Source organism: Engystomops pustulosus, chromosome 2 (assembly GCF_040894005.1).
Source record: "Engystomops pustulosus chromosome 2, aEngPut4.maternal, whole genome shotgun sequence".
Lineage (NCBI taxonomy): Eukaryota > Metazoa > Chordata > Amphibia > Anura > Leptodactylidae > Engystomops > Engystomops pustulosus.
In genome coordinates this window covers 210,815,545-210,842,796 of record NC_092412.1, presented here as the reverse complement: position 1 = coordinate 210,842,796, position 27,252 = coordinate 210,815,545, and the positions used below count along the sequence as shown (strand labels likewise).

The window sequence follows — 27,252 nt, the reverse complement described above, 5'->3', positions numbered from 1 at the left end:
TCCACGTGCCAACATGTGCCCGCCGTGCTACGGAACGGTGGACATACGTTAGTGTGAATGAGCCCTTAATCAGATCTTTCCCTATGAATCTCTTATATGTAAACGCTTTCCTTCCTTAGACTTCCTCATGCCCCTACCTGGTCTGATGGTAATATTTAGAGGTGGGGGTAAAATCCACACTACACTGGGGGGGGGTGGAGATTAATCAGAAGTGTGTGAGGTAAAACTGTTCTTTTTGTCCATGGAAACCAATCAGAAGTCAGCTTTAATTTTATAAGCACGTGGGAAAATGAAAGCTGAGCTCTGATTAGTTGCCATGAGCAACAGTTCTGCTCTCAGACACTGATAAATCTCCCCCTAGATCTCTTTTAAGTGACTGAGAGAGATTGTAATTTTCTGAAACATTACAGTCTAGAATAGTTTAAGTTTGTTTCTTGTATTTACTGCATTTTCAAATTTTTTATTCAATACACCGTATATACTCGAGTATAAGCCGAGTTTTTCAGCACAATTTTAGTGCTGAAAATTCCCCACTCAGCTTATACTCGGGTATATAAAAAAAACAATAAACTCGGTACTCACCATTCCGATGACCCAGGCAGCTCCTATTCTATCTTCATGTTTGCGGCAGGTCCGTGACAGTTCCCTGGGCAGCGCCTCTTCTTTCTTCATGCCGGCGCTGGGTCCGCAACAGGTCCGTGGGCATGGCCCGGCCAGCGCACTACTGTGATGTCTACAGGGGGCTGGCAGGCTATATACTACAGGAGGCTGGCAGGCTATACACTACAGGGGGGCTGGCAGGCTATATAATACAGGGGCTGGCTATAGGCTTCAGGGGGCTGGCAGGCTATATACTACAGGGTGCTGGCAGGCTATATACTACAGGGTGCTGGCAGGCTATATACTACAGGGGGCTGGCAGGCTATATACCACATGGGCTGGTAGGCTACATACTACAGGGGGCTAGCCGGCTATAGACTACGGCGGGGCATGCAGGCTATATACTACAGGGGCTGGCAGGCTATATGCTACAGGGGGATGGCTGGCTATATACTGGGGCTGTGACCAATGCATTTCCCACCCTTGGCTTATACTCGAGTCAATAGATTTTTCCAGTTTTTTGTGTTAAAATTAGGGGTCTCGGCTTATACTCGAGTATATTTTGTATGTCTCATGCTGCGTGGGTTTGGTACCCAACTCCCACGTGTATTACAACTCATCTCTAGTATTTATCTGAATATGGAGATAGGTTTTGCTATATGTATATTGATATATGTATAAACTTGTATATAACATTGTTCACTGTCCACAATGTGCTTGACTTGCTTTTTCAATAACCTGTTTAAATATAAAAATATATATATATATGGCACCTTACACAGGTATACGTTTAAAAAGTATAAAAAAGTTATCTGTATGGCAAAATTTTGATGGTGAAACTTTTTATGTACAAAATTAGAATTAGCTATTAGAAACCTACATAAATATGGTCATACTGACCAAAAAAATAAAGGGGAGCGCAAAATGAAAGCCATAAAAACATAGCCCAAAAGTAAATGGTGCAATTTGTTGCACATAAAATAAGCCCTCATACAGCTGATAAATAAAAAAAGTTACCAAAACTCTGTTAATTTTAAAGTTACTGTTCCTGGCTTTCTGCCTCTTTCTGCCTCTTTGTCGTCAGCAGTTTTACAATGTACTTAAAATGTCAACAACTTTACTTTCAATTTTCCCCCATTAATTATGAATTGTATCTTGTAGATTTTTAATACCAAAGGAAAGTTATTTTCTCTTAGTTACATTTTTCCTATCACCGTACGTGCCATTACTTTTTTATCATTACTATTCAGAAATTCTATTCACTCTCTTTTCTTCCTCACAATTCTTAAAGGAAAGTTACCATCAAATTCAAGCAGGGATAAACCAGGGACACATACTGATAGATCCAGGCGGTGTGACTGTGGTAATCTCATATTTCTTAGCCTTTGCCTCCTTCCTAATAAAATAACATTTTTAAATGTATACTTAAAAAGGGCTTTGGAGGCGTTAACAGAGCCCTTCCATAATGCAAATTCACAGGCTGTTACAGTGAGCAGGAGCAATGCCCTCCCGCTGTGTGCCGAAACTTCCTGTACAGCAGTGAGATTACATCAGGCAGAGGGAAGGAATGTGCTGAGGGAGCAGGGGGAGGGGTAAACATTCTAACAGCCTGTGAAGCTGAAGCACAAAGAAGCTCTGGAAACAACCCCAGGAGCCCTTAAGGCTCATTAGCATAAAAGTTGATTTTAGAAAGAAGGAAGCTGTGGATAACATTTATAAGAAGATTACTGCAGTCATGGTGCCTGGATATATGTGTAAGGGTCCCTGGTTTATCCCGTTTGGTTTGATGGTACACTTCCTTTCAATAGGTTTTCTTATTGCTGTAGTCCTTGACAGCATGACTACGAGATTGTAATTCACACAGATGTGTCCAGTGGTATCTGTTAAGAACACATTTGTTTTGTTTTAATTTTGTATCCACATCTGTTTTTGTTCACATCTGTATGACTTCCATTGTTCTGCTTTTTCACATCTGCAAAAAAATTAATAAATAAACGGTTTAACATTACTTAGAAGGCATAAGACCTGGTTCCCCAGCATTAGCACTGCACAGGCTCAAAATTTTTTTAAAGGACTACGGATCTGTTGAAAAAAATCATGTTTCCAAAAAGAAAAGAAGACACAGGGGCAGTAGGCTATCCTTGAAAATCACAAATAACACACTGAGAATAAAAAAACAAATGTGTGAATAAGCCCTAAAATTGTGAGTCCACTCCATAGAGACAAGCCAACTTAAAAGGAAAGTGTCAACTCAAAATGACCTATTTTTTAAACCGAGTTTATTATGTTAAAATGGATTTCTTAGAAATTATTTATGATTTTTTTTTTAAATTATTGCAAATAGTTTTATATGCTGTAATCTTCACTCTGGCCACTAAGGCTAAAAATAGACAGACACTAGCTAATTCTGTAGAATTGCAGCAGCCACCACATATACATCATAAGCAAGACAGGAGGGATTACAATAGACGATGACACCTCTATCCAGATAAGACAGACATTGCAGCTTATCTACTCCATTTCTCATACAGAGCATGCCTAGGAATCTCTAGGCATAAATAAAAATGAATACCCAAACAACAATATGTCCTCTAGTATAGTTCAGGAGAATTCTCCCTTATACTTAAATAGATACCCAATATAAAAGGGGTACTCAAAGATAGTTGGTTTAAAAATCTTATAAATTCTTTTATTTCATAACACATAAAACCAAAGACAGACATTAACTTCAGTAGGTTAAAAGAAAAATGGTCCCAAGTTGATGGGGGAGACTTCAGCAATTCATCCTATATATATTCACTGTGCCCTTAAACATTTGTGCTAAATGATAAAGTGCATTATGTTATATAGTAAAGTGCTAGGCAATAAAGTGCATTTTTCTCATTTGCAATCTATGATGTAAGGATTATTACCTTGTTGCGGCTGTTTGTCTACCCCGCGCCCCGACGCGCGTTTCGCTTACTGCTTCCTCAGGAGGCGTGTTAACTAAGGGGTACATCCAGTTATTTAAGGCATGGGGTATGTGTCACATGATTTCTAGGCGGACTGTGATAGGTGAAAATGCCTGTCAGTCATTTAATTAGTGTAGTCACCTGTTAGTTGGCGCATGCCTTGACACTTTTTCCGCCTGTAGTAAGATGGCGACGACCTTCTTCCGGGCCACTACTGCGCCTGCGCAGTACCAAGGCAGGGAGACAATCTGTCTCACCTGGCTGGGCATGCGCATGCGCCTGAGCGATTGTCGGAAGGATCGTCGCCCGGCGGCGTCAGTGGCTAGGATGCGCTCACAGGTAATGATATTGTATATAATTGACAGAAGATGCAGATGTATGAAGAAACGGTTCAATCCACTATATGTACCTATTGTTGCCACTCTCCCTAGAGCTAAAAATTGATCTTGGATGGCAATTGCTGGGTTTTTGTGAATGGATCCTAAATGTCTAGATAGTGTTACTAAGTGTAATATAGATATACCCATTTATCCAAAGAGATCTACAGGGGGATCTTACAGAAAGTGTCTCCAAAATTAATGTGTTGGATAGTGCCTATGGTGTATGGTGCTAAATGAGTGCTGTGTTGAATATTAAATGTGATGATCCAAATAATCGAAGAAGTGATGTGACCTGTGGTGTCCTTAAATCAAAGGGTGATGATGGCAAAAGAAATTGTGAAATTTTGTAATCAATATGTACATGTGCTGATAGTGTTTTTGGATCAAAAAGTGATGATGACAAAAAATATGTGAAAACGTGTGGTCGAAATATGTCAGTACTTATATGGTGTTATGATTTGTGAATGACTAATGATTTCTATTGTGGGGTGATAGATGAATAGATCTATCCATATTCCCGTTGGGATTTCGGTCTAAGAGAAGTCATCACTGGTTTTCTATTTATTGGCAGTTGGACTGTCCCAGTTCTCTATGAACCCCTATCTAGGTTAGATATGGATATTGCTCCCTTGGTGGGGGTGTAGTGTTAAAAAAGAGATGTGGATAAATGGAATCTGCAGTACCATCCAAGGCCCTGTTAGCTTAATTAGCAAATTTCTAATAGTAAACATTGGACATTATTCGCTTAACAAATCTACACGGCTCTTTTAGTAAAGATTTGAAACTATATTAACAACCTTAATGGAATAACATATAGTTAGTGTCTTAAGGAGAGGAACTCTTACGCATTGATATCAGTCCGTGTGTACAAGTTACCTAAATATATGCAATGAACAGTTGCCCTCCTAGATGGCAATTCTTTTTTTATTCTTATGTCCTCCTTCTTTGTTCTTATAATTTCTCAGTTGAATCTGTAATGTTCCGTCTTTCATTTAGTTCAATGCATTCATCTTACTTCTACTTCTTCTTGTAGATCTTCAATTTCATTCAGAAATCTCTCTCCCGGCAGGCTCCGCCACCTTTGGTAAGTACTTCTTCCCCATAACCTCTTGGATGTTTCAAATAGCTAGAATTAAAAAGACCATAGTTAAAAACATGCCTATGACACAAGAATAGATTATAAAAATAATCCAAAACTCAAAGATTCATTTAACCCCGAAGGTGCCATTGTGCCTAATTTGAAGATCCATTTACATTCAATCTGTGCTAGTTTTTTCATTAGATCACCCCCCCGCACTCCCAAATGTACCTTGTCGATGCCTTTGAAGACTAGCCCCTTCGGATTACATTGATGACATAGTTTAAAGTGTCTTGGTAATGTCTTCAACGATTCAATGTGCTCCTCTGATTTCGCGTTCTCGATGTCCCTTATATGTTCGCCGACACGTAGTTTAAATTCTCTTGTCGTGAGACCAATATAAATCTTTCCACAAGGGCATGTTGCATGATATATTATTCCAGAAGTTTTACATGAGATGTATTGTGTAATCTTATATTCCTTCTTATATTTTTGATCCCAGAAGGTATCTCCCCTTTGGATATTCTCACAAGCCTTACAGTTTTTACATGGGAAGCATCCCCATTTGGGGCCTTTTGTTCCAAAGGGGTTATTCTTTTCCGGAATATAGTGGCTATGAACCAACCTATCTTTTAAATTTTGAGCTCTTCGTGCTGTAATTTTTGGTTGTTTTGTGATCAATTGACTTATGTTCTTGTCCGTATGCAGAATGGGCCAATATTTAGAGATTGTGGAAGTCAGTTTTTTCCAGTTTTTGTTATATGTTGTAATTAAACGTGTGGCATTGCCTTCTCTAGCTGTCTTCAGTTTTTTGTCTTCCTCATTGGGACATAGCAGTTCTTTCCTAGGTGTGAATTTGGCCCTACGATAGGCCCTCTCAATGTTTTTTCTTGAATATCCCCGTTCTCTAAAGCGTATTTTCAAGTCTGCTGCTTGTTGTTCGAAGCTAAGTTCGTCCGAGCATATGCGTTTTAATCTTAGAAATTGCCCCACTGGTATCCCTTTTATTGTTGAGGGAATATGTGCTGACTCAGCATGCAGAAGGGAGTTGGTAGCTGTTTGTTTCCTAAACACTTCTGTTTTGATTTTGCCTTCTTTATCCGTCTTCATCTTAATGTCCAGGAACTCCATCTCGGAGCCCGCTTTATACGTTAATTTGATGTTCTCTGTATTCCTATTGAGGTCTTTCATAAATACATGTAATTCTTCCAAGGTTCCTTGCCAAATGAATAGTACATCATCGATGTATCGCATCCAGTTGTGTACCCGCTCTATTCCTTGGATTGGGTCTGTCAGAAAAATTTTTCTTTCCCATGCCCCAAGGAATAAATTGGCATATGAGGGGGCACACGCGGCCCCCATTGCTGTTCCTTGGGTCTGGAGGAAGAAACAATCCTTGAATGTGAAGAAATTGTGGGTCAGGATAAAGTTCAATAATTTCAGAAGGAGTTCGGATAGGTCTCTAGGGAGATTACTTGTTTCCAAAAAGAATTTCACTGCGGTTAAGCCATCTGTGTGTCTGATAGAGGTGTATAGGGCTTCTACGTCGGCCGTTACAAGAAGCATATTATCTTCCATTGTTATGTCATTCAGCCTGTTCAAGGCCGCTGTTGTGTCCTTAATAAAAGAGGGTAATTCCTTTACTATTTCTTTGAGAAAATGGTCTACAAATAAGCAGATTTTTTCACACATACCTTCATTGCCTGAGACGATAGGTCTCCCCGGTGGATCATCTTTGTCCTTATGAATTTTTGGTATAATGTAAAATGTCGGTATTCTTGCTGCTTTATTTATTAATCCATCCATAGTGCTTTTGGAAATAGTCCCGATTTGGACTGCAGATGTCAGGATCCCCTGGAGCTCCTTCTGGAAATAAATAAGTGGAGAAGTATCTAGTCGTCTATAGCAATCTTTGTTATTCAGTAGTTTAAACACCTGTTTTTCATATTTCTCTTTTGCCCAGATGACTAGATTCCCCCCTTTGTCTGCTTGTTTGAATTCAACATCTTTCCATTTCTCCATCTCTCTCAGGGCTTCCCTTTCTTCCCGTTTCATATTACCAAATTTTCCTTTTAAGTCATCATTTTCAAGATCATTCATCACTGCTTTAACAAATGCTTCAACTACGGGACATTGTGAAAGGGGAGGACATTTTGTTGATTTTGGTCTTACTATTCCCTCCGTATATTTACTGTTGGAGGACCCATTCTCATGTTTTTCGTCAATTTCACTTACCTCCATTTCCTCATCTTCATTTTCCAGGGATTCCAATAATTTTATTAATTCCCGGTGGCAACAATAGGTACATATAGTGGATTGAACCGTTTCTTCATACATCTGCATCTTCTGTCAATTATATACAATATCATTACCTGTGAGCGCATCCTAGCCACTGACGCCGCCGGGCGACGATCCTTCCGACAATCGCTCAGGCGCATGCGCATGCCCAGCCAGGTGAGACAGATTGTCTCCCTGCCTTGGGACTGCGCAGGCGCAGTAGTGGCCGGAAGAAGGTCGTCGCCATCTTACTACAGGCGGAAAAAGTGTCAAGGCATGCGCCAACTAACAGGTGACTACACTAATTAAATGACTGCATTTTCACCTATCACAGTCCGCCTAGAAATCATGTGACACATACCCCATGCCTTAAATAACTGGATGTACCCCTTAGTTAACACGCCTCCTGAGGAAGCAGTAAGCGAAACGCGCGTCGGGGCGCGGGGTAGACAAACAGCCGCAACAAGGTAATAATCCTTACATCATAGATTGCAAATGAGAAAAATGCACTTTATTGCCTAGCACTTTACTATATAACATAATGCACTTTATCATTTAGCACAAATGTTTAAGGGCACAGTGAATATATATAGGATGAATTGCTGAAGTCTCCCCCATCAACTTGGGACCATTTTTCTTTTAACCTACTGAAGTTAATGTCTGTCTTTGGTTTTATGTGTTATGAAATAAAAGAATTTATAAGATTTTTAAACCAACTATCTTTGAGTTCCCCTTTTATATTGGGTATCTATAAATAAAAATGAAGTGTACTCACCAAGGTACAGCTTATTATTCCTACTTCATGGGTTCTTGATGGTTGTTGGACACTTCTAGCTGGCCCATTACTGTTTAAGACCTACCCTCTGCTTGGCCCTAGTGGGTCAATTGTATGACCATTGGGTGGTAATACCACAGACAGGCCTACTCATAGTGCCTTGCAGACAGCTGAACTCCAACTTACATGCAGCTTTCATGACCTCCAATACTTTTAGAGGTCATACAACAGACATGCATAGCCACAATGCCTTGCAGACAGCTGACCCCCAACTTACATGCAGCTGACATAACCTTCAACACTTCTGGCCCTGTCAAGAGTGTCTATGAATTGATGGGAAACAGGAAACTAAAGCAGGTCAAGCACATTTATTTTATCTTGAACCATTCCCTATTGGTTTTTACAAAAAAAAAGAAATTGACATGAATAATATGGGAATATTTAGGACATTCTATTGGTTTAGTGTCCAAAATGTGGGGTCCATTTTGTAATTTTGCCAAATATTTCAAACTGTGTCTCAAAGGTAATCACTGATGCAGATGTGAACTTAAAGGGGCTGTAAATGATCAGCTAATAATTGTTATTGTTTGTACCATGAAATGTTATACAATTTTCCAGTTTACTTTATGTATCAATCACTAACAGTTTCTTAGATCACTGCTTGCTGTCATTCAACAGAAAGCTTCATCGTTTACTTCCTGTAGGCAAAAAAATGGTCCATGGTCATGTGATGTCACACAGGTGCATGTCTCCTTATATCACACAGGGTAATTATAGCTGCTTGATATAACAAACCTATGTAACATCAGATGACCAGGGACAGGAATTAAACAATGGGACAAATTTACTTACCTGGTCCTGTCGCGATCCCCGATTCGGATGGTCTGGCGAGGATAATGTCCGGCGCGATTCACGGAGATCGTGCGCCGGAGTTCCTGCATCCGTTGCTTCCGCGCCAAGGTCCGCCGGAGTTCACCTTCTTCTTCCCGGTGCTTGTAAGTGCGTGTCTTACGACACAATTCTAAATGTTAACTCTTGCGCGTTGTCCGAATCTGTCAGGTTGTCTGACGGCCCGCCCCACGATTTCTGTCACGTGCAAGCTGGAACCGATGCACCAATATCCGATCACGTGCAACACAATCCCCGGCGCGATGCTGCACAAAACGGAAATCGTCCGGAAACTTTAGTAAATGAGCTCCAATGAGTTTGCTATAGAGTGACAGCAAGCAGAAATCTATTTTCTAGATCTCCGTTTGCTGTCATGCTTTGTATAACTTTTCATGACACAAACAATAACATTCACTTGCTGTAAATGGACAACCCCTTTAATAATATGAATAATATAATACAGTTTTCATTCAGATAGCCAAATCATTTATTCACACAGTAAAATCATCACCTATCCAATAGATATTCCAGCTCCTGGATCCTGTGACTCTCCTATACTCCAGTACAATAGTGTCCATTATGGGTTACCATGACACTATAACATTCAGTTTCAGGTTACATGCTGCACACTTGTGGCTCCGAGGTTCTAACCACAAGTCCTTCTGTGAGGTGTGTAGTGAGAGCTGCACTTGTTGTTTAGTATTTTTTATTATTATTTTTATTAGTATTATTTATGTATGTCTTACTCTTGCTTTGTCTTGTAGCACTTTTAATACCCAGGTGAAAGCGACACAGGGCAGTCAAGACAACCGAGTGCAACAAACTATATTTAGGAAGAACAACTCACTGCTATGAAAGGAATTCCTTTTACACTTTAGCTACCAAATTGGGTTTATCTGCCAGCCCAGAAGCAGCTCTGAGCACAAGGCAGAGACAAAGCTCTTCAGAAACATATGTATCAGCTGCCCTAGAAGCACCCTTGGCAAGATAAAGTCCGAGCAAAGACCCCGTCACACTCTCCTCCTGGGAAAACACAATTGTGCAAGGTAAGCAAAAAATGTTTTACTTTAATGTAGTGAGAATATCTATTAATACCCTATTACCACGTGTGACCTTATTTCTTACATCTGACTGTACTTCACTTCGGAATAAGTTTCCCCTATATAGTAACCCTTTATCTATCCAAATGTCATACATATGTGAAGGGCTACACAGTGTATTTTCAATATTAGAGCAAATCACTGTCCTAATATAAAAGATAAAACTTCCTCCATAAGAGCTGCTATCTGGTTTTAGTACAGTAGAGGGGTGCTGTAAATTCGGAGTGGAGTACAATGGATTTGATACATATAAAAGTTGTTATAGAGTAAACTGAGGAAACCCACACCCTGTCCCCAAAGTCATAGTCCTCTCATACAGCACTCAGGCAGTGAATTTTACCAAAGTCTATAGTAGCCAATGTTATTCAAGGCATTTTAATAATTATCTGTTGTATCCCTATATCTATGGAAATTATGAGTATGTAAAATGAGTACTGTACTGTAATGCATTATACACATTGATTTAACATATAGCCAAATATAGATATATACTCATCTGATATCACGTTATGCTGGTATGAGGTTGTATCACATTTTGTGCCTTAATTCCCACACAATAGTTCTGCAGAGTCAACATATATCAGCACCTGGTGATGTTCTGCTTTCTGGATTTGTAAGGTGTTTACTGTAAAATAATGCAATGTATTTTCTTTTCTTACTAGTGCAGTGTGAACAGGTCATTAGTACAATAGATAAAGGGCTCCCTGTTTATAATGCTTATCATGAATGTTAAATCTTTCCCGAATAAAGGATTTTGGACACGGGGCAGAAAAAAAACTAGGTCAATTCTGACTTAGTTCACATGCTTCAAAGTAGTTCAGCTTCTGGAAAATGAAATTATATTAACTATGTGTTGCTTGTTTAACATTTAAGATGCTTCCTGGATAACAGTTATATAGACTATGGGTAAGGTCACTGCACCTGCTCTTGTGTCTGATGAAAAATCTGCCACATTTTAGACTGTCTAGGCTTACTTTACACTTCCTATTAGTTAGCTTAGTTTTACACTATAAAATACACCAGAGGTTTGCTGCTTATTTTTGGTGCCCCAACTTAAGTCATTCCCATTCCCATTGAGTGAAACCACACCCCTTTCAGGTAACTCATTAAAGTGAATAAATATTGTCTAAAAAAACCCCTCTTAAACACGTCCTATCCTTGTGGGGCATGAAAAGAGGGACAAACAATGCCCTAAGCCACACCCTTTTCCCTACCCACTAGTATTCTCACATAGTATGATACCCACCTTAATGCCCCCCCACACTATATAATAACTCTCTGTGAATCCCTCTCATTGTGCCCCACCCCCTTACATTTTGGTCCTTTCCCCCTAACATTGTGCTCTCCTTCTCATTATGCCCATTCCCCCTAACATTGTGGCCCTTTGTTGATGATGATGTCATGTGATGATATTAAAGGTCTCTATCACACATAGCAGTGGCAGAAGCTCCATGATGATGCATGGAGTTGTTGACTTTTTGTATCACCGCTACACTATATATATAGTCTATATGTGTCTGGACGATGGATATAGAATTGCAACCCAGGACATACCTCCCAGCTCCAGGGATAGTTGGGCAGTCCCCGAAATCCGGGGTAGTTGGAAGGCATGAATGTGATGAAAAACATGTTAGACAGTTTTTTTCATATCACTTTTTTTTCCCCCAGTTGTCCTTACTACAGAACAGGAACAGCTTATTCAGATCACCTAGTTATTATCCTGGACTGTACGTCTCTGTTTACTACATATAAATTGCCTTCTGCATGAGAGAAATTTATCTTGAATTGTAATCCAATTACAGTGCATGAGAACTGCTGTACAGAGACTTAGCTTTGTGTTCAGGACATCAACCATGACTGTAGCACTATGAATCTTGCAGACAGACAACCAGGAAAATGATGGCCTTGCCCCATGCATAGAGGTATTGTCTGAGATCAGAGGCAGGGGGAGTTTTTTGTCCACAGGTGATGGAGTTGTAGATACACACACATTGGCATGAACACCCACATACAGGCACATATTACAGTACTTAATCTCTTAAAAACCTTATAAAGGTCCCAGTTGAAGAGCCAGAGACAGTCACATGACACATATTGATGCCAAGCATCGTCGCTCTCGCCCAGCCACTTGGCTTCATACCATTAAAGATTCCTTTTTTTTTTTATAGGTCCAGCACTTTATTTTTAAAGGGGCTGACCACCTTATAATAAATCTCCTCCATTAGACATGTCTCTGTCTCTATGTGCCTGTGAGAGCTTCAGCCTTTGTTATCTCACCATCCTGCCCTCTGCATATATACACAGCTACCTCACTCGCACTGCTTCAGTCCATCCTTCTCCCATCACCCACTGTGTCACTCTTTTCACTGTCGTCCTCACTCACAGTGACAGGAAGAGGAAGGGGGCAGGTTGAGTCATAACTCTGCTGCCACAGCTCCTCTTTTTCATCAGAGCTCAGACATGTAAATGCAGAATCACAGAGAGTCTGCACACAGAACAAAAATAAATAGCAGGAATGCTGTATCACTTGATGCATATTCAGTGATTATTATTAAGGCAGTAAAGACACATGAGCAACTTATGTAAAAGAGTGGACAACCCTCAAATACCTTTTGGAGAGCCAATGCAACCTTAGAGGGATTTTCCAACTTCATTAGGAATGTGCACATTGAATGGAACTGGAAGGAGAGCAGTGTTCTCTGTGCAGCATTTAAGCTGTGTTACTATGGCTTGTTTACTTTAATTGGAGTTGAACTGCAGTTACCCAACCCAGCCACTACAGAGAACAGAGCTGTGATAATAATTTAACTCTAATATTGGTGATCTAATCTATGGAATAAGCATTTAAAACTTAAAGGAAATCTAACATCAAAATCAAACATGAAAAATCTAATTGAGGAAAACTTACTTATAGATCCAGGCACCTTTACTGTGGTAATCTTCTTATATGTGCAGATAGCACCCTAACAGATGCGTGTTCAGCTCACCCCACAGTGTGATGGTCCACAGTCCTCTGGTATCAGCCTTGGTGCACGAAAAAGGAAAGACCACCTCCGGGTACCAAAATAGCAAAAGGTACAAGGAATCTCAGCACTCACATGAAGCCACCAGGTTTGGTTTAAATAAATTTCCTCCTCTTTATTCACATCTCCGGAACAACATTCAGTTACAGCTTAAAAGATCATTTAAGATCTTTTAAGCTGTAACTGAATGTTGTTCCGGAGATGTGAATAAAGCGGAAGAAATTTATTTAAACCAAACCTGGTGGCTTCATGTGAGTGCTGAGATTCCTTGTACCTTTTGCAATCTTCTTATATGTTTTATCCCTGGCCCCCTGCATCAACTTTTATAATTATGATAATGAGCCTGAAGCGCTCTGGGGGTGTCTCCACAGCCCCTCAGAGCTGTAGCTTCACAGACAGTTACAATGAGGAGAGCAGGTCTTCTCATTTCCTTGCACTTCCTGCTGCTGCTAGATTACACAGGCAGGGTTAGGAGGGAGAGAGACGGGGGTTGGGTGAGACATGTTCTGCTCAGTGTAACAGACTATGAATCTGCATTATAAAGTTGATTTTAGATGGAAGGAGGCCATGGATAACACAAATAAGAAGAATATCATAATCAAGGTGCTTGATCTATGAGTAAGTGCCCCTGGTTTAGCATGATGGATTTTGATGGGAGATTTTCTTTAATATTTATACAGTAAGATGCATTTTGCCAGAATATCTGCAATTCTCATCCCAGTAGGACACCCATAGATTACTTATTTATGAGGTGAATCGTCTAGTTTAGCATCATCTTATATCTTCTTATACTAGAAGTTATTACGATGGAATTTAAAGATCATTTCTCTTATTAACCGGTTAAAGTAAGGACACCAATTTGCGATACTTTTTCTGCCAACCTCTGTGACTATTTTCCATCTCTACAGCTGTAAATGTATATTGCATTAGATGTAGTGGAGGATTCCACTCTATTAAATCATTTGTTTGGTACATTAGTCATATTTTTGCTGATGGGCAACAGGACAAGTCATGGGGAGAAGTCATTTAGAACCGGACCACACACACCAATGAGGTACTCCGGAACCCTTCAGGCTCCAGAACCTATACATAGTACAGAGGTGGAAACAGATGGCTCCAACCAATGTATAGGAACTGCAGTGTAGCTCCCTGAAGATCTAATTTATGAGAGCTGATGGTCCGTGCGCTTTGTGCCCATTGTTTTCTGTCTCTCTCTTTTCAGGACTGCATTTTAGAGACTACATTACATTTCCGCTACACTTTTACTTTCTATGGTTTACCATATAACTTTTACATAAAGCAATTGTGGGTTGAAAATATTAAATGGTGGTCTTTACTTTAGTACTGACTTTTTAACAAAACGCCCAACATTTTCTTCTCCTTTCACATGGCAATGTTATGCCCCACCAGAAATGACCACAAGCATTGAATACATTTCAACAAATTTCAGGTCCTTTCATGGGACTATCCCCCCCTCCCACAAAAAAACATGGCATGTTTTAAATACTGCACATTGCCAGAGGCTGTTTTCCAGACAGATCCAAACAGCAAGTTGTGAGCCCATGCTTTACTGAGAGATTCTGCCTGGGGTATAAGACAGGTACTTTAATGGGTAGAGGTTGATAACGAATAGCAGCAGCAATGTGGTGGATCATATCCAGTATTATTACTCTTAGTAGCTACTCTTTTCTTCTTCTGCTCCATTAACCTGTCACCAGGTTTTACCCTATTAAACTAGCAGCCTCTTCTGGTACAATATGAAATGTCCATTCTAGAATTGCCACTTGTATATGAAATCTTCCCCATTTACCTATAAAAAAAATCTCTTCCAAAGTCAGGCAAATATGACTCTTCTTGTCCCATTTTCACATGAGATGAGTTAAGTTTAGTGGTTGCAGGGGGTAGTGTCATTTCAAACTCCCCGATCGTCTGCTTCATAGCACATAGAAACATGGTTTATGTGTCGTATTAAAGACAATGATCTTATATTTGATATTAAATGAGACTTATGACCGTGTGAGCTACAGAACTGGAGATACAGATAGCTAAATGCATAGTTGGAAATTCAAATTGCAGAAAAAGATCCAGTTTCTGCCTATTTATTAACTGCTTGTAGGTCCAGTTCTGTATCTCATAAAACCATAATCCTGAAAGATGATATTCTTGTCTTTAATATGACACATAAACCATTTTTATATGTGCTATAGAACAGAAGATGGGCTTCTGGAGTGACACCACCTCTGCAACATTAAACTTGACTCATCTCATGTGGAAATGAGAGGAGAAGAATCATATATGCCTGACTATGGGGGGTATTTTTTTTTATAGGTAATCAGGTGAGATTATACATAAAAGAGGGAATTCTAAAAATAACATTTCATGCTCTACCTGAGGGGACAGGTTCTCTTTAAAAGGGTTCACCACTTTACATCATGTGGTGTAAGTGTTAGGGCAGGGTTTTAGGTACCATATATACTTGAGTATAAGCCTAGTTTTTCAGCACAAAAAAATGTGCTGAAACCCCAAACTCGGCTTATACTCGAGTAAAAAATTATATCAAAACTCGCATTTCCGGCTTCCCCGCTGCTGGCTATATACTGGGGCAGGGGGCTGGCTATATACTGGGGCAGGGGGCTGGCTATATACTGAGGGATATGGGCTGGCAGGCTATATACTGGGGGCAAGTGCTGGCTATATACCAAGGGGCAGGGTCCGGCAGGCTAAATACTGGGGAGACTGTGACCAATGCATTTCCCACCCTCGGCTTATATTCGAGTCAGTAGGTTTTTCCAGGTTTTTGTGGTAAAATTAGGAGCCTCGGGTTATACTTGGGTCGGCTTATACTCAAGTATATACGGTAATTTACAAATACACATCTATTAACAGTTCTGCTCTTCTCTCATCATATGTGAAGTGAAGCCTCTTTCTTTTACCTCATCAGCCATGTGAACTTATCTGCCCATGAGTAATCGACTTGCAAGAATCTTATGAGTGCGATTGTGGCAGGGCAATTGTTCATGGACATTTAGAGATCACATGGCCCTCCAATTTCATCCATTTTATAGACAGTAATATCTGGCTGATGAGATAAAAGACAGGAGGCTTTGCTTTACATATCATAAGAACGGATGATATATTTGTAAATTACCTCATATCCTGCCCCCCAAACTTACACTTACATTACAAAAAACTTGAGGTAATTGGGCTGGAGGAAGTAAGTGACTGAAGCATCTGCAGCAGAAAAAGAAGAGAAGTGAAATGTAATTTTCTACATTTCTATTTTTTTTCTTAATTTTCTAAACTTTACAGAAATAAGGGGGTGGTGTCGTGAAGTGAGGGTATTATAAGTTCAAGGGTCAAAATGGTGGGGTCATTAAATGTCATTAGATCACAATAGGAGACAGTTATAACATTTTGGGCAACTTTAGGAGCACTTTTCAGTGTTGGAGATGGCACAGTAGGGTAAATTATAAATTGATGGGCCACAATAGAGGCATGTTTTAGTTTTAAGGGTGGCACAACGGTGGTACCTTTATAAGTTGGTGGGCCAACCAGCTTCATGTTTATTCAAAGCAACCTAAAATCATTGCTGTATATTTTGCACCCTGTATTCCCTTCAAAGGGAAAAAGTCTCTTTAATGTGTCCTTATAATTAAAGAACAGATGCCAAGGTATTCACCCATACACGTCTACTGGAGGCACCTTTTGGCAATAATATCCTTGATTCTTTGTAGATATATGTTTGTCCTCTAAGTCTAAAACTTCACCTATTTTTCTTGCAAAGCATTTCTAAGTTCTTTTTTTTGCTTATCGATGTACACTCTGCACCCCATCTTGACAGAAAAAAAATGAAAAAAACTTAAATATCACATGGTCATGAGTATTCCCCTTTGCTCAGTATTGAGTAGAAGCAGCTTTTGAGCTTGTACAGTCTTCTAGGGACTGATGCAACAAGTTCTTCACATCTGCATTTGGGGATCCTCTACATCTTCTTTGTAGATCCTCTCCGGTTCCCCCAGGTTGGATGGTGAACTTTGGTGGAAGCCATTTTCAAGTCTCTCCAGAGATGCTAAATTGGGTTTAGGTCGGGCAGGCAGAGCGTACCTGAGGTGTAGCGATTACCACTGACAGTTCCAATACCCTGTGCCCTACTCACCAAACTGTTATGTGTCCGGAAGGCAGAGGGGATCGGAGCTCTGGTGGTTAGTTTGTCAGTGCTGATCACTACAAATATGCCATGGTCAAAACACGTTGTTTTTTTACACTCTACTTAGTTTTTTTTACACTCTACTTAGTTTTTTCCAGAGTAGTTACTGTAACTTAGAGAAAATGGAACGTTAATAAAGATTTGAAGATTTTTAATGAAAAAGACAGCGGCTTCCTATCTACTATTTACTATTTTCTTTACTTTTTGCCACTACGGATATCTTGCGCTCAGCCCTCTTCACACATCACAGATCACTGAAAAGCTGCTAGGACCAAAACAACAGCCAAAAAGGATGAGAACAGAGAAAAAGTCTGTGGTCACCAACTATAGAACAATTCTTTTGTAGAGGTTGTCTCACTAATTGCTTACTAACCGTTTCTACTCACTTCTACCTGATCAGACCCAGTACAGCTCTGATGAACATCAGCCCTCAAAGGGGGTTGTTTCCCCATGTAACTGGGGCTCTTATAGATGATCCAGTTTCAGGGGAAAACTTGTAAGAGTAAAAAAAACCGGTGAAAATGTCCCCGAGGGGTCTTTTATTACCTCATGGGGGACAATCTAAAGTAAAAACATACGTAATATTAACATATTAAATATATACAGAAAATTACATTCACATTTCCCAATATAATTTAAAAGAACCCTCGCTACACTACAAATCGCCATAGTCGCCACGTTTGCCTGGGAATCTACATATTATATATCGAAATGACCGAAACAAAATAGGGAATTCATTAATAATGTTCATTTTGAGTTAATTTGAAATCTAAAAAAATTATATACAATATTTAAATACAAAAAAAAAAGAAAAAATCAAAAAGGATCTTTAAACTTTTATTACATGTTAACTACGTCACAAATCGGGGGGCCTGGCCGTCGGACAACCCGACTGATTCGGACTACGTACGGGATTTACAATTCAAATTGTGTCACATGCACTCATATACACTGGGAAGAAGAAGGTGAACTCCGGAGGACCTCAGTGGGGAAGCGACACATGCAAGATATCGGGCGCCAATCTTAGTGAATTGCGCCGGCCTTCATCCTTGTCAATATACTATATGCACAGCAACTATTGCTCTATAACATGCTGCCTTCAGATTTAGATTTCATATCCCATATGGCATAAGAAAGTTCAAGCTCTGACTGTAATATTCCTATTTTAATGTTCACAATGTTTGCACCTTTTTACATATTCCAAATAAAACTGGGTGCACAGTCACCTCTGAGTGCCATTCTTTTTGAAGCTTTATGCCATGCACGTAGTTAGTGCCAAGTACTGTTAAACCACCACAATGGATGTTATTATGGGATTACATATAAATCCAATCTTTGCCATTTAACCCCTCAAATAGGGGTTTGTGAGGGTCCAGCTAATAAAGGAGTAAACCACTGTGACTATGACTGTACATAGAGTGTAGGAGCAGGTGACAAATGCACAATAGGTTTGTATACAGAAGTCACTGCAATTCATCGCAACCTGAAACTATTTATTTGACATGACCTCTTTCAGCTCCTCATTGGCATAGGTAAACATAGGTGCGGATATTTTCCATAGAGTTTGATCATGTAAAGCCTCCGAGGTGACAGCAGCATAAAGTATATGAAAATGGTGCTGTTTATCCTCCTGATCAAACATCACAAAGGGGTGAAAATACACAACAAACATGACAATTAGTCACGTCCTCTACGCAAAGTAATGGGTCTATAGATCTATCCTATTACAGCCGCAAGCATCTGCAGAAAATAATACAAGGCTTTTCCATGGATTTATGGTATAATGACTCTCTCTACAGAGCCATATCTAGCAATCTGCAGCAGCAAAGACCCAATACCAGAATATTGTGTTGCCAGCAAAGGTCAAACTAAACCAAGTGATGAATACATTATTTTTGGATCCTATTTCTCACACTGGGCGGTGATGGGGCACTGCTATAAAAAGCCAGAGGATTAAGAGTTTGTTCAATACTGAAACAAGCACGAATAGCTCTAGAGAGACGCTCAATGAAATTGACTTGCTCATATTTCACTTCATTGCAAAATGAAGTGGGTGGCAACAGGCAATGATAAGCAGTCTACCCTTGAGGGCGGTCAAACTATAATCTTCGAAGTTGGTACTCAGGATGTAGGGGGTTAAACCGGAGGAGCTACTGACTAGGCACACTCCCACATTAGCCAAAATGTCCACAAATTTTAAAGGTGTCAGTACTCTACTCCCTCTATATACCACTATTCACTAATTCCAAGGAACTTGGTGGGATTGTTCTTTGGAATTAGTGACTAATGGTATATTGATGGAGGAGAGCACTGACACCTAAATGTTGTACCCTTGAGGGTTTGTTCACACGTTCAGTTTTTCAGATGCAGTTTTCAAAGCCAAAAGCAGGTGTGGAAGAGCACATAGCACTGAAAGGTACTACTCTTTTTTTTACTCCACTCCTGGTTTGGACACAGATTACACAGTGCTACACAGAACTTGCCAAATCAGTCCCTGTGCCCAAGGGGCTCACAATCTAATCACCCTACCAGTATGTTTTGGAGTGTGGGAGGAAACCGGAGGACCCGGAGGAAACCCCACTAATATGGAGTGAGCATACAAACTCTTTGCAGATGTTGACCTATATAAACTGTAATTAAGGAATTTCCTGACAATACAGGATCTAAAATATATTGAAAAAATATGAGTTTCAGGATTCTGTGCATCCTCCCCACATATATTAATCCCTTTATACCACAGGTTTTTTTCCTTTTTACACGTTTCCAACAGACGTGCGTATTGCAGCAAACAACCATCACTGACACATGATCAGTGCGTTAACTCTTTAATCGCTGCTGGCAAAGCCGCTGGTGCGTGGGCGGCGCCATCTTGTTTTCGATGGTTGCTCTCCGTGAGGTCATCAGGGAGCGGAGATCTGTTGCCTTGATAGCCTTGGGTGTTTGTAAGACCTGCGGTTGTATAGCTTCTTCTTTTTGCCTAGTGTGATTCAATTTAGGGGGGGCGCAAAGCCAGCGGATGCAATGGCATTGTCACTTGCTAACCTCTGCTGCACTCAGCCATGACAGAGGCTCAATAGTGATTAGCCAACAGCTCAAGACATACTTCTAGCTGCCGGGGACAGGGGGGCAAATAAATAAATCTTTTGACAGGTTCACATAGCACTATGTTAACTATTGTCCACACTGTTATTAGCTAGAAAAAATGCATAGTTCCCCAGAAAATGAACTTTATTAACCTACCTGGCATCCTTCCAGAAAGAATACTGAGTCACAAGGGTTTTTGTGTTACCAGCATCTCCCTTATCCCCCCATCCCTTCTGTATTGGCAATAGTTGTTATTGTGCAATTGGAGCCTGTCATTAGGTTTATTAGTGAAAATCTGGAGACAGGTTCCCTTTAAGGATGGACACATCTGTTTAGGGGGTTATTGTGTATGTATTAATATACAAAATACAAGCAGCATATAATCTTCCCTCCATTAATTTTAAAACAAATCCTCAAAGAAAATTAACAATGAGTATGCCCATAGGGTAAACATGGGCCCAAAATATGCCATATATGTTTTGCTAGTATGCATTGCCATACTTTTTTCTGCAACATATTGGTCATCTGGACATTTTAAATACAGTGAGATTAAATAAAATTGCAATTACCACATGGGTGAGTACATGACATATGTTGAAGTTACAGTATATATGTGACAGTATATATATATATACTGTATGTATACAACAAGAAATAACAAAGAAAAAGGTGTGAACAGAGCCATACAACATTAATTTTATAATAGAAATGTTCAAAGCTAGAACATCTTTACTCAACGTTGTAGAGGAAACTAGATCACTCTGCTCCACATCCTACTGAACTAATTCAAGATTTATTTTTAGTTTATGTGATCATTGTATGAGTCTGTACAGAGAAGTAAGGCAGTTATATCAAACTTTTATGTGTATTTACAGTATATATATTACACAGTATATACATTCACACAATGCACAGTAAACACATTGCATTACTTCATCCTGTGGACATACTGGGGCTTATTTACTAAGGGTCGGGGATCACACTTTCGTCGGACTGCTCAGGGTTTTTGGGATTTGCGCAGCTTTCACTGGTATTTTACAGGGGTTGACAATGGGATTGTGTCGCACGCCATCGGATTGTGACGCAGCTGCGCTGGCCTTCATGCGGCTTAAATGGGGGGGAGGAGGGGGGTTTGGGGCCGTTGGACGATCCGACTGATTCAGACTGAGCGTGGGATTTAAGATTCAAATTGTGTCGCAAGACAATACACTTACATGCACCACGAAGAAGAAGGTGAACTCCGGCGTACCAGACAATGCACTTTCTGTGAACTCAAAAGAGATAAAGGTATAGTTGACCGCTCACCGTTAGTTGTCAGTCCACTGTGCAGGCTGCTACTGGGGACCACGAGAACCAAAGCGGAACTTGAGAAGAAGAAATCGCATGCCGCACCAGGTGTAGATAAAACCGTAAATCTTTAATTTAAATTCTCTTTTAAAAATGGTGCGCAAAGTACAAAAAAACTGCAGCAATGCATCCTGATTGACAGAGTGTAAGCAGAAAAATGGCAGTATAGCCTACGCGTTTCGGACGTACGGAGCGTCCTTACTCATGGCTGAGCCATGAGTTCCACTTTCTGTGAACTCCTTGGACCGGGTAAGTAAATGTGCCCACTGTGTGCACACACTTACATAGTGATTGCAAGATGCATAATAAATCCCATACTTTTATCTATGCTGTGTGTGTATGGGATTTCAAAAATGAGCTTTCAAAAATGTATAAGTGACAATCTAGTCATGTCTTAAAATAATATATAATAAAATATAAAACCAGTTTTTTATCTGTGCTTATTTATTAACCCAAGAAAAAGAGAAAAAAAAAGACAAAAGACAACAGAGGACAGCGCCTCGGGTAATATCGTCTGGTCAAGGGTAAGAAAAAGCGGAGGTGCTCACCTGATGGATTCTTGTAGGTAGGCTCATAAGATACTGAAGGGAGTTCCTTCTTCCTCTTTGTCGGGGATGTTAGTCCAGAAATTGCTGAGAGTATTTGTAGGGAATGTCCCTGTCTATGCAGCTCCCACAGTCTGGATAACCGGTAACACCACAAGGCGTCCGGTAAAACAGTAAAGTGTAGGCAAAAAAAAAAAAAAAAAAATTGTACCAAGACTAACGTGGGGCGCTGACAATGCACTTCCCAAAAGAATTCAAATACCCTCAGTTAGCAAAAAACAAATACATTTTAATCCTTTTAAAACTTTTTAAAAATGCATATACAGAAATGTGCCTAATCGTGTTCAACACCCTTTCTCAAGCAAAGGACAATACTTTTACATTAAAATACCGATCTTATATACTGTGAAAATAACCATAAACAGTAGCAGGTGACTTACATGATTCAACGTTGCAGGATGCTGGCTTCCGGATCTGCACGCCGGGAAAGCCCTCGAAAGGCAGCGTGCTGCTGCGCATGCGCAGTTACCACTGGAGCGCCGGATGTTTGACCGGCATCCCATGGCAACACTCGCATGAATGGAGTGTATGTTAATAAACATGGGAACGTTATTTAGGACCAATTAGGAGTATGTTAGTAAACAAGGGGACGTAATTTACTGTTGATAGAAACGGATCACTCTAATTGGTGGATAGGCTTAAAGCAGCGGTCCCGACTTGTAAGAGTACTACTGATAGGTAGAGCTTAGACATAAATTATAGGTACAGGAATAATTGCCCTGCAATATGCTCTTCAGTATATACAGAAAATACATATTAGTTAATCACAAAGAATTGTATAAAAAATTGTATAAAAAACATATATATAAATATAATAAATATATAAAAAATGCTTTTAGACACCTTTATATAGTGCATACTGAGAATTATTAACATGATCAAAAGAACAATAAAAATGTAGTAGAATTATTCTAAAACAGAAAGTGCATACGGAATGCTGTATGTATAAGATAAATGTATACTCAATTCCATAGGTATATACACACATATACATATACACACAAAAGTATCTATGTGTCCAGAATAAAAAGATGTAAAAAATAATGTATAAAAAGGAAAGTGCAAGGTAATTCAACCCTCATAGCAGCGTTGGAGAACGCTCTAATAGATATTCTCTAGATCAGTGATTTTCAACCTTTTTTGAGCCGCGGCACACTTTTTATACTTAGAAAATCCTGGGGCACACCACCAACCAAAATAGCACAAAATGACAATAAATCAGTCATACATAAAGTTAATAATATAGATTCTAAATTTATTTTAGAAACCTGGGCCTGTTTCGATAAACACAAAAGGGATATCCTTGCCAGGAATGGGGGGAAAACACACACGAAGCTCTTCCTCTCATTTTCTCCCTGTTTTTAGTATATGGTGCTGATTATTATGTGGTACATATACTGCAAAATAAAGGGGTACAATGAGAAGTACTATGGCCATGGGGCCAGAGTACAAGTGCCAGCTCATATACTCAGCATATGAGCTGGTACTTGAAGTACTCCAGCCTCATAACTATAGTATTTCTCATTTTACATTTCTCATTGTTATATGCAGTATACTGCCAGAGTACTAAAAGTACCAGCTCATATTCTGCCAACAGTTCATATACTCCGGCAAAAGCTCATATAGTCAGCATTATTGGTGGCCATTACCTTGGCGGTGGGCAAATGTGAGAGTCTCTCCGCTCTCAGGATGATGCGCCAGCCTCGGTGACGTCATTTTGTCGCGCGAGGTTCAAAGCTTGTACATGTGTTATTGTACACGTCTCCTACATTGTAAGAAGCCGTGACTGTGCATCGCTGAGCATTGGCGGGAAACAAAACACAGGGGGCACCATAGTTTGGGGAAATTTCCCCGCGGCACATCCGACCATGTGTCGCGGCACACTAGTGTGCCACGGCACACTGGTTGAAAATCACTGCTCTAGATTTTCAATCACCCCCACAGGTGCCATGCTCTGGAGCTTGAATATCCAGTACATCTCTCGTCTTTTGAGATGGTTAAATCTCTGTGGAACAGTGGAGTTGATGTGTTCAATTGGGAGTATACTAAATTCCTTGATGCTACAGTTTCATGCTACAGAATTTCATTCTTAAACACAATTATTTCTCCTTTTTGAACAAAATATTTTTGCAAAACAGGGGAACCGCCATGGGGAGCAAGTTTGCTCCCAGTTTTGCAAACCTTTATGTCGGATTGTTTGAGGAGCAGGTCATTTACCAACATAAAGATTTTGTACATTGCCAGCTTTACAAAAGATTTATAGATGATGTATTTATTATCTGGAAGGGGAATGAGGAGGAAGCTAGGAGTTTTGTTAGAGATATTAATGAAAATTTGTGGGGACTTGAGTTCACGTGTAATATCGTAAAAAATAATGCTGAATTTCTGGATGTAGAAGTTCTACACATCTGAAGATGAAATTAGGACTAAATCCTTTTTTAAACAGGTAGATAGCAATAGCTACTTAGGGTTTGATAGCAACCATTTAGAAAAATGGTTGACTAATGTAGCATATGGCCAATATAAAAGTATCAGAAGGAATTGTACAGATGATTCGGACTACGCTCTCCAGAGCAAGGTCCTAACTGAAAGGTTCAGAGCGAAAGGCTATCCCTCCACTCTGATCAATATGGCAAATAAAAAAGCAGGTGAACTAACACAGAAAGAGTGCCTACAACCTAGAGAGAAATTGAAGGAAAGGGGAACATTCGATACAAATTTCATTACAACTTTCTCCTCTGATAGTAAAAAAAAAAGGAATATCCTAATAAAGCATTGGGATATACTGTTACACGACCCATACCTAAAGGGTGTTATTCCTAAGAATCCACGTTTAACCTTCAGGAGGGCCCAAACACTTAAAAATATTTTAGCCCCAAGTCGGTTGAGACCTGTGATAGCTAAGAACCCTCTAATATCCCTGTTCCCTAAAGTTGTGGGTAGCATTAAGTGCGGACATGCAAGATGCAAGTGCTGCAAATCGATCAGGCACAGACAAAAGACATTTATGTCTAACATAACAAAGGAGACGTATCCAATAAAAAGCTTTGTAAACTGTGGATCCAATTACATCATTTAATTAATAGAGTGCAAGTGTAAATTACAATACATCGGGCGTACCATTCAGCCTTTAAGAGAAAGGCTCAATACTCATATACATAATATTCAAAATGGTTTGTCTCGGCACGCAGCTACTCATCACAACTGTAGCATCAAGGAATTTAATATACTACCAATTGAACACATCAACTCCACTGTTCCACAGAGATTTAACCATCTCAAAAGACGAGAGATGTACTGGATATTCAAGCTCCAGAGCATGGCACCTGTGGGGCTGAATGAAAGTCTAGCGAATATCTATTAGAGCGTTCTCCAACGCTGCTATGAGGGTTGAATTACCTTGCACTTTCCTTTTTATACACTATTTTATACATTTTTTTTTATTATGGACACATAGATACTTTTGTGTGTATTTGTATATGTGTGTATATACCTATGGAATTGAGTATACATTTATCTTATACATACAGCATTCCGTATACACTTTATGTTTTAGAATAATTCTACTACATTTTTATTGTTCTTTTGATCATGTTAATAATTCTCAGTATGCACTATATTAAGCTGTCCAAAAGCTTTATTTTATATTTATTATCATCTTTAAATATTTATACATAATTTTTTTATACAATTTTTCATACAATTCTTTGTGATTAACTAATATGTATTTTCTGTATATACTGAAGAGCATATTGCAGGGCAATTATTTCTGTACCTATAATTTATGTCTAAGCTCTACCTATCAGTAGTACTCTTACAAGTCGGGACCGCTGCTTTAAGCCTATCCACCAATTAGAGTGATCCGTTTCTATCAACAGTAAATTACGTCCCCTTGTTTACTAACATACTCCTAATTGGTCCTAAATCACGTTCCCATGTTTACTAAAATACACTCCATTCATGCGAGTGTTGCCATGGCACGCCGGTTTAACATCCAGCGCTCCAGTGGCAACTGCACATGCGCAGCGGCACGCTGTCTTTCGCGGGCTTTCCCGGCGTGCAGATCCGGAAGCCAGCATCCTGCAACGTTGAATCATGTAAGTCACCTGCTACTGTTTATGGTTATTTTCATAGTATATAAAATCGGTATTTTAATGTAAAAGTATTGTCCTTTGTTTGAGAAAGGGTGTTGAACACGATTGGGCACATTTCTGTATATGTATTTTTAAAAAGTTTTAAAAGGATTAAAATTTATTTGTTTTTTGCTAACTGAGGGTATTTGAATTCTTTTGGGAAGTGCATTGTCAGCGCCCCACGATAGTCTTGGTACAATTTTTTTTTTTTGCCTACACTTTACTTATTTATTGACCACATGGTAGCTGCAGTTCTTTAGAGCAGATCTGTGACTAGAATTTAGCTACAGCGTGTAACACCCATCTTTACGCCATCCTCTGTCTGTCGCATGCGGCTTAGAAGGCACTGATTGTTTTTTTTTCGGCCTGTTGTCAGTGTGAACATGGGTTTAGGTTTCTAGTTGTTTGGATATTATTGCACCACACTCATTACTTCTGGCAGCTCTGCTCTGGTCCAGCAATAGTTGACTCACTCGGATTGCCAGAGCTCTGCTTCAATCATCTGGCTTCACATAAATATCCGGCCCACATTTAGGTTATGGTGAATGTTAGCGAATTCCTCAGGATGGGAAAGTCATTTATTTTTTTCAAGGGGAGATCACTTCTCGTGTTGTCTCCTGGTTTTAGTAATCCACTCAATGAATAAAGTGGCTCCCATGACCGCCAGAACTTCTGGTTGGGAACAAGTCCAATAGGGGCTTTCCATATTTTATAAATCCCTTTATTACTTTGCACATTGCATGGAAGAGCTGGAAAAAAAATTAATAGAAAAAACTTAGTTATGTCATTTGTAATGGAATTTGT

The 27,252-nt window shown here is 39.6% G+C and overlaps 2 protein-coding genes across 2 annotated transcripts in view; one reads left to right on the top strand and one right to left on the bottom strand.

Annotated features, from left to right (window-relative positions):
* Nucleotides 1-3,335: 3,335 nt before the first annotated feature.
* Nucleotides 3,336-7,251, bottom strand: LOC140119193 (uncharacterized). Its single transcript, XM_072137981.1, has 3 exons — nucleotides 6,704-7,251; nucleotides 5,241-6,626; nucleotides 3,336-5,057 (listed from the first exon to the last, which is right to left on the bottom strand). The coding sequence occupies exons 1-3, from the start codon at nucleotides 6,740-6,742 to the stop codon at nucleotides 4,938-4,940; spliced, it is 1,545 nt and encodes a 514-aa protein (XP_071994082.1). The 5' UTR covers nucleotides 6,743-7,251; the 3' UTR covers nucleotides 3,336-4,937.
* Nucleotides 7,252-9,537: 2,286 nt separating this feature from the next.
* SMPX (small muscle protein X-linked) overlaps nucleotides 9,538-27,252 on the top strand; it is a 63,494-nt gene continuing 45,779 nt past the window's right edge. The window contains exons 1-2 of the mRNA XM_072137984.1: nucleotides 9,538-9,618; nucleotides 9,714-9,995. The gene's annotated coding sequence lies outside the window, so the exon portion shown is untranslated. The remainder of the gene's footprint in view (nucleotides 9,619-9,713; nucleotides 9,996-27,252) is intronic.

Excerpts from the sequence above, each read along its gene's own strand:
- LOC140119193 (XM_072137981.1), bottom strand. The coding sequence starts at position 6,742 with ATGATCCACCGGGGAGACCTATCGTCTCAGGCAATGAAG. Across the intron at positions 6,627-6,703 it reads TATCGTCTCAGGCAATGAAG|GACACAACAGCGGCCTTGAA; the intron begins GTATGTGTGAAA and ends TCTTTTATTAAG. Across the intron at positions 5,058-5,240 it reads TCTTCAAAGGCATCGACAAG|CTATTTGAAACATCCAAGAG; the intron begins GTACATTTGGGA and ends TTTTAATTCTAG.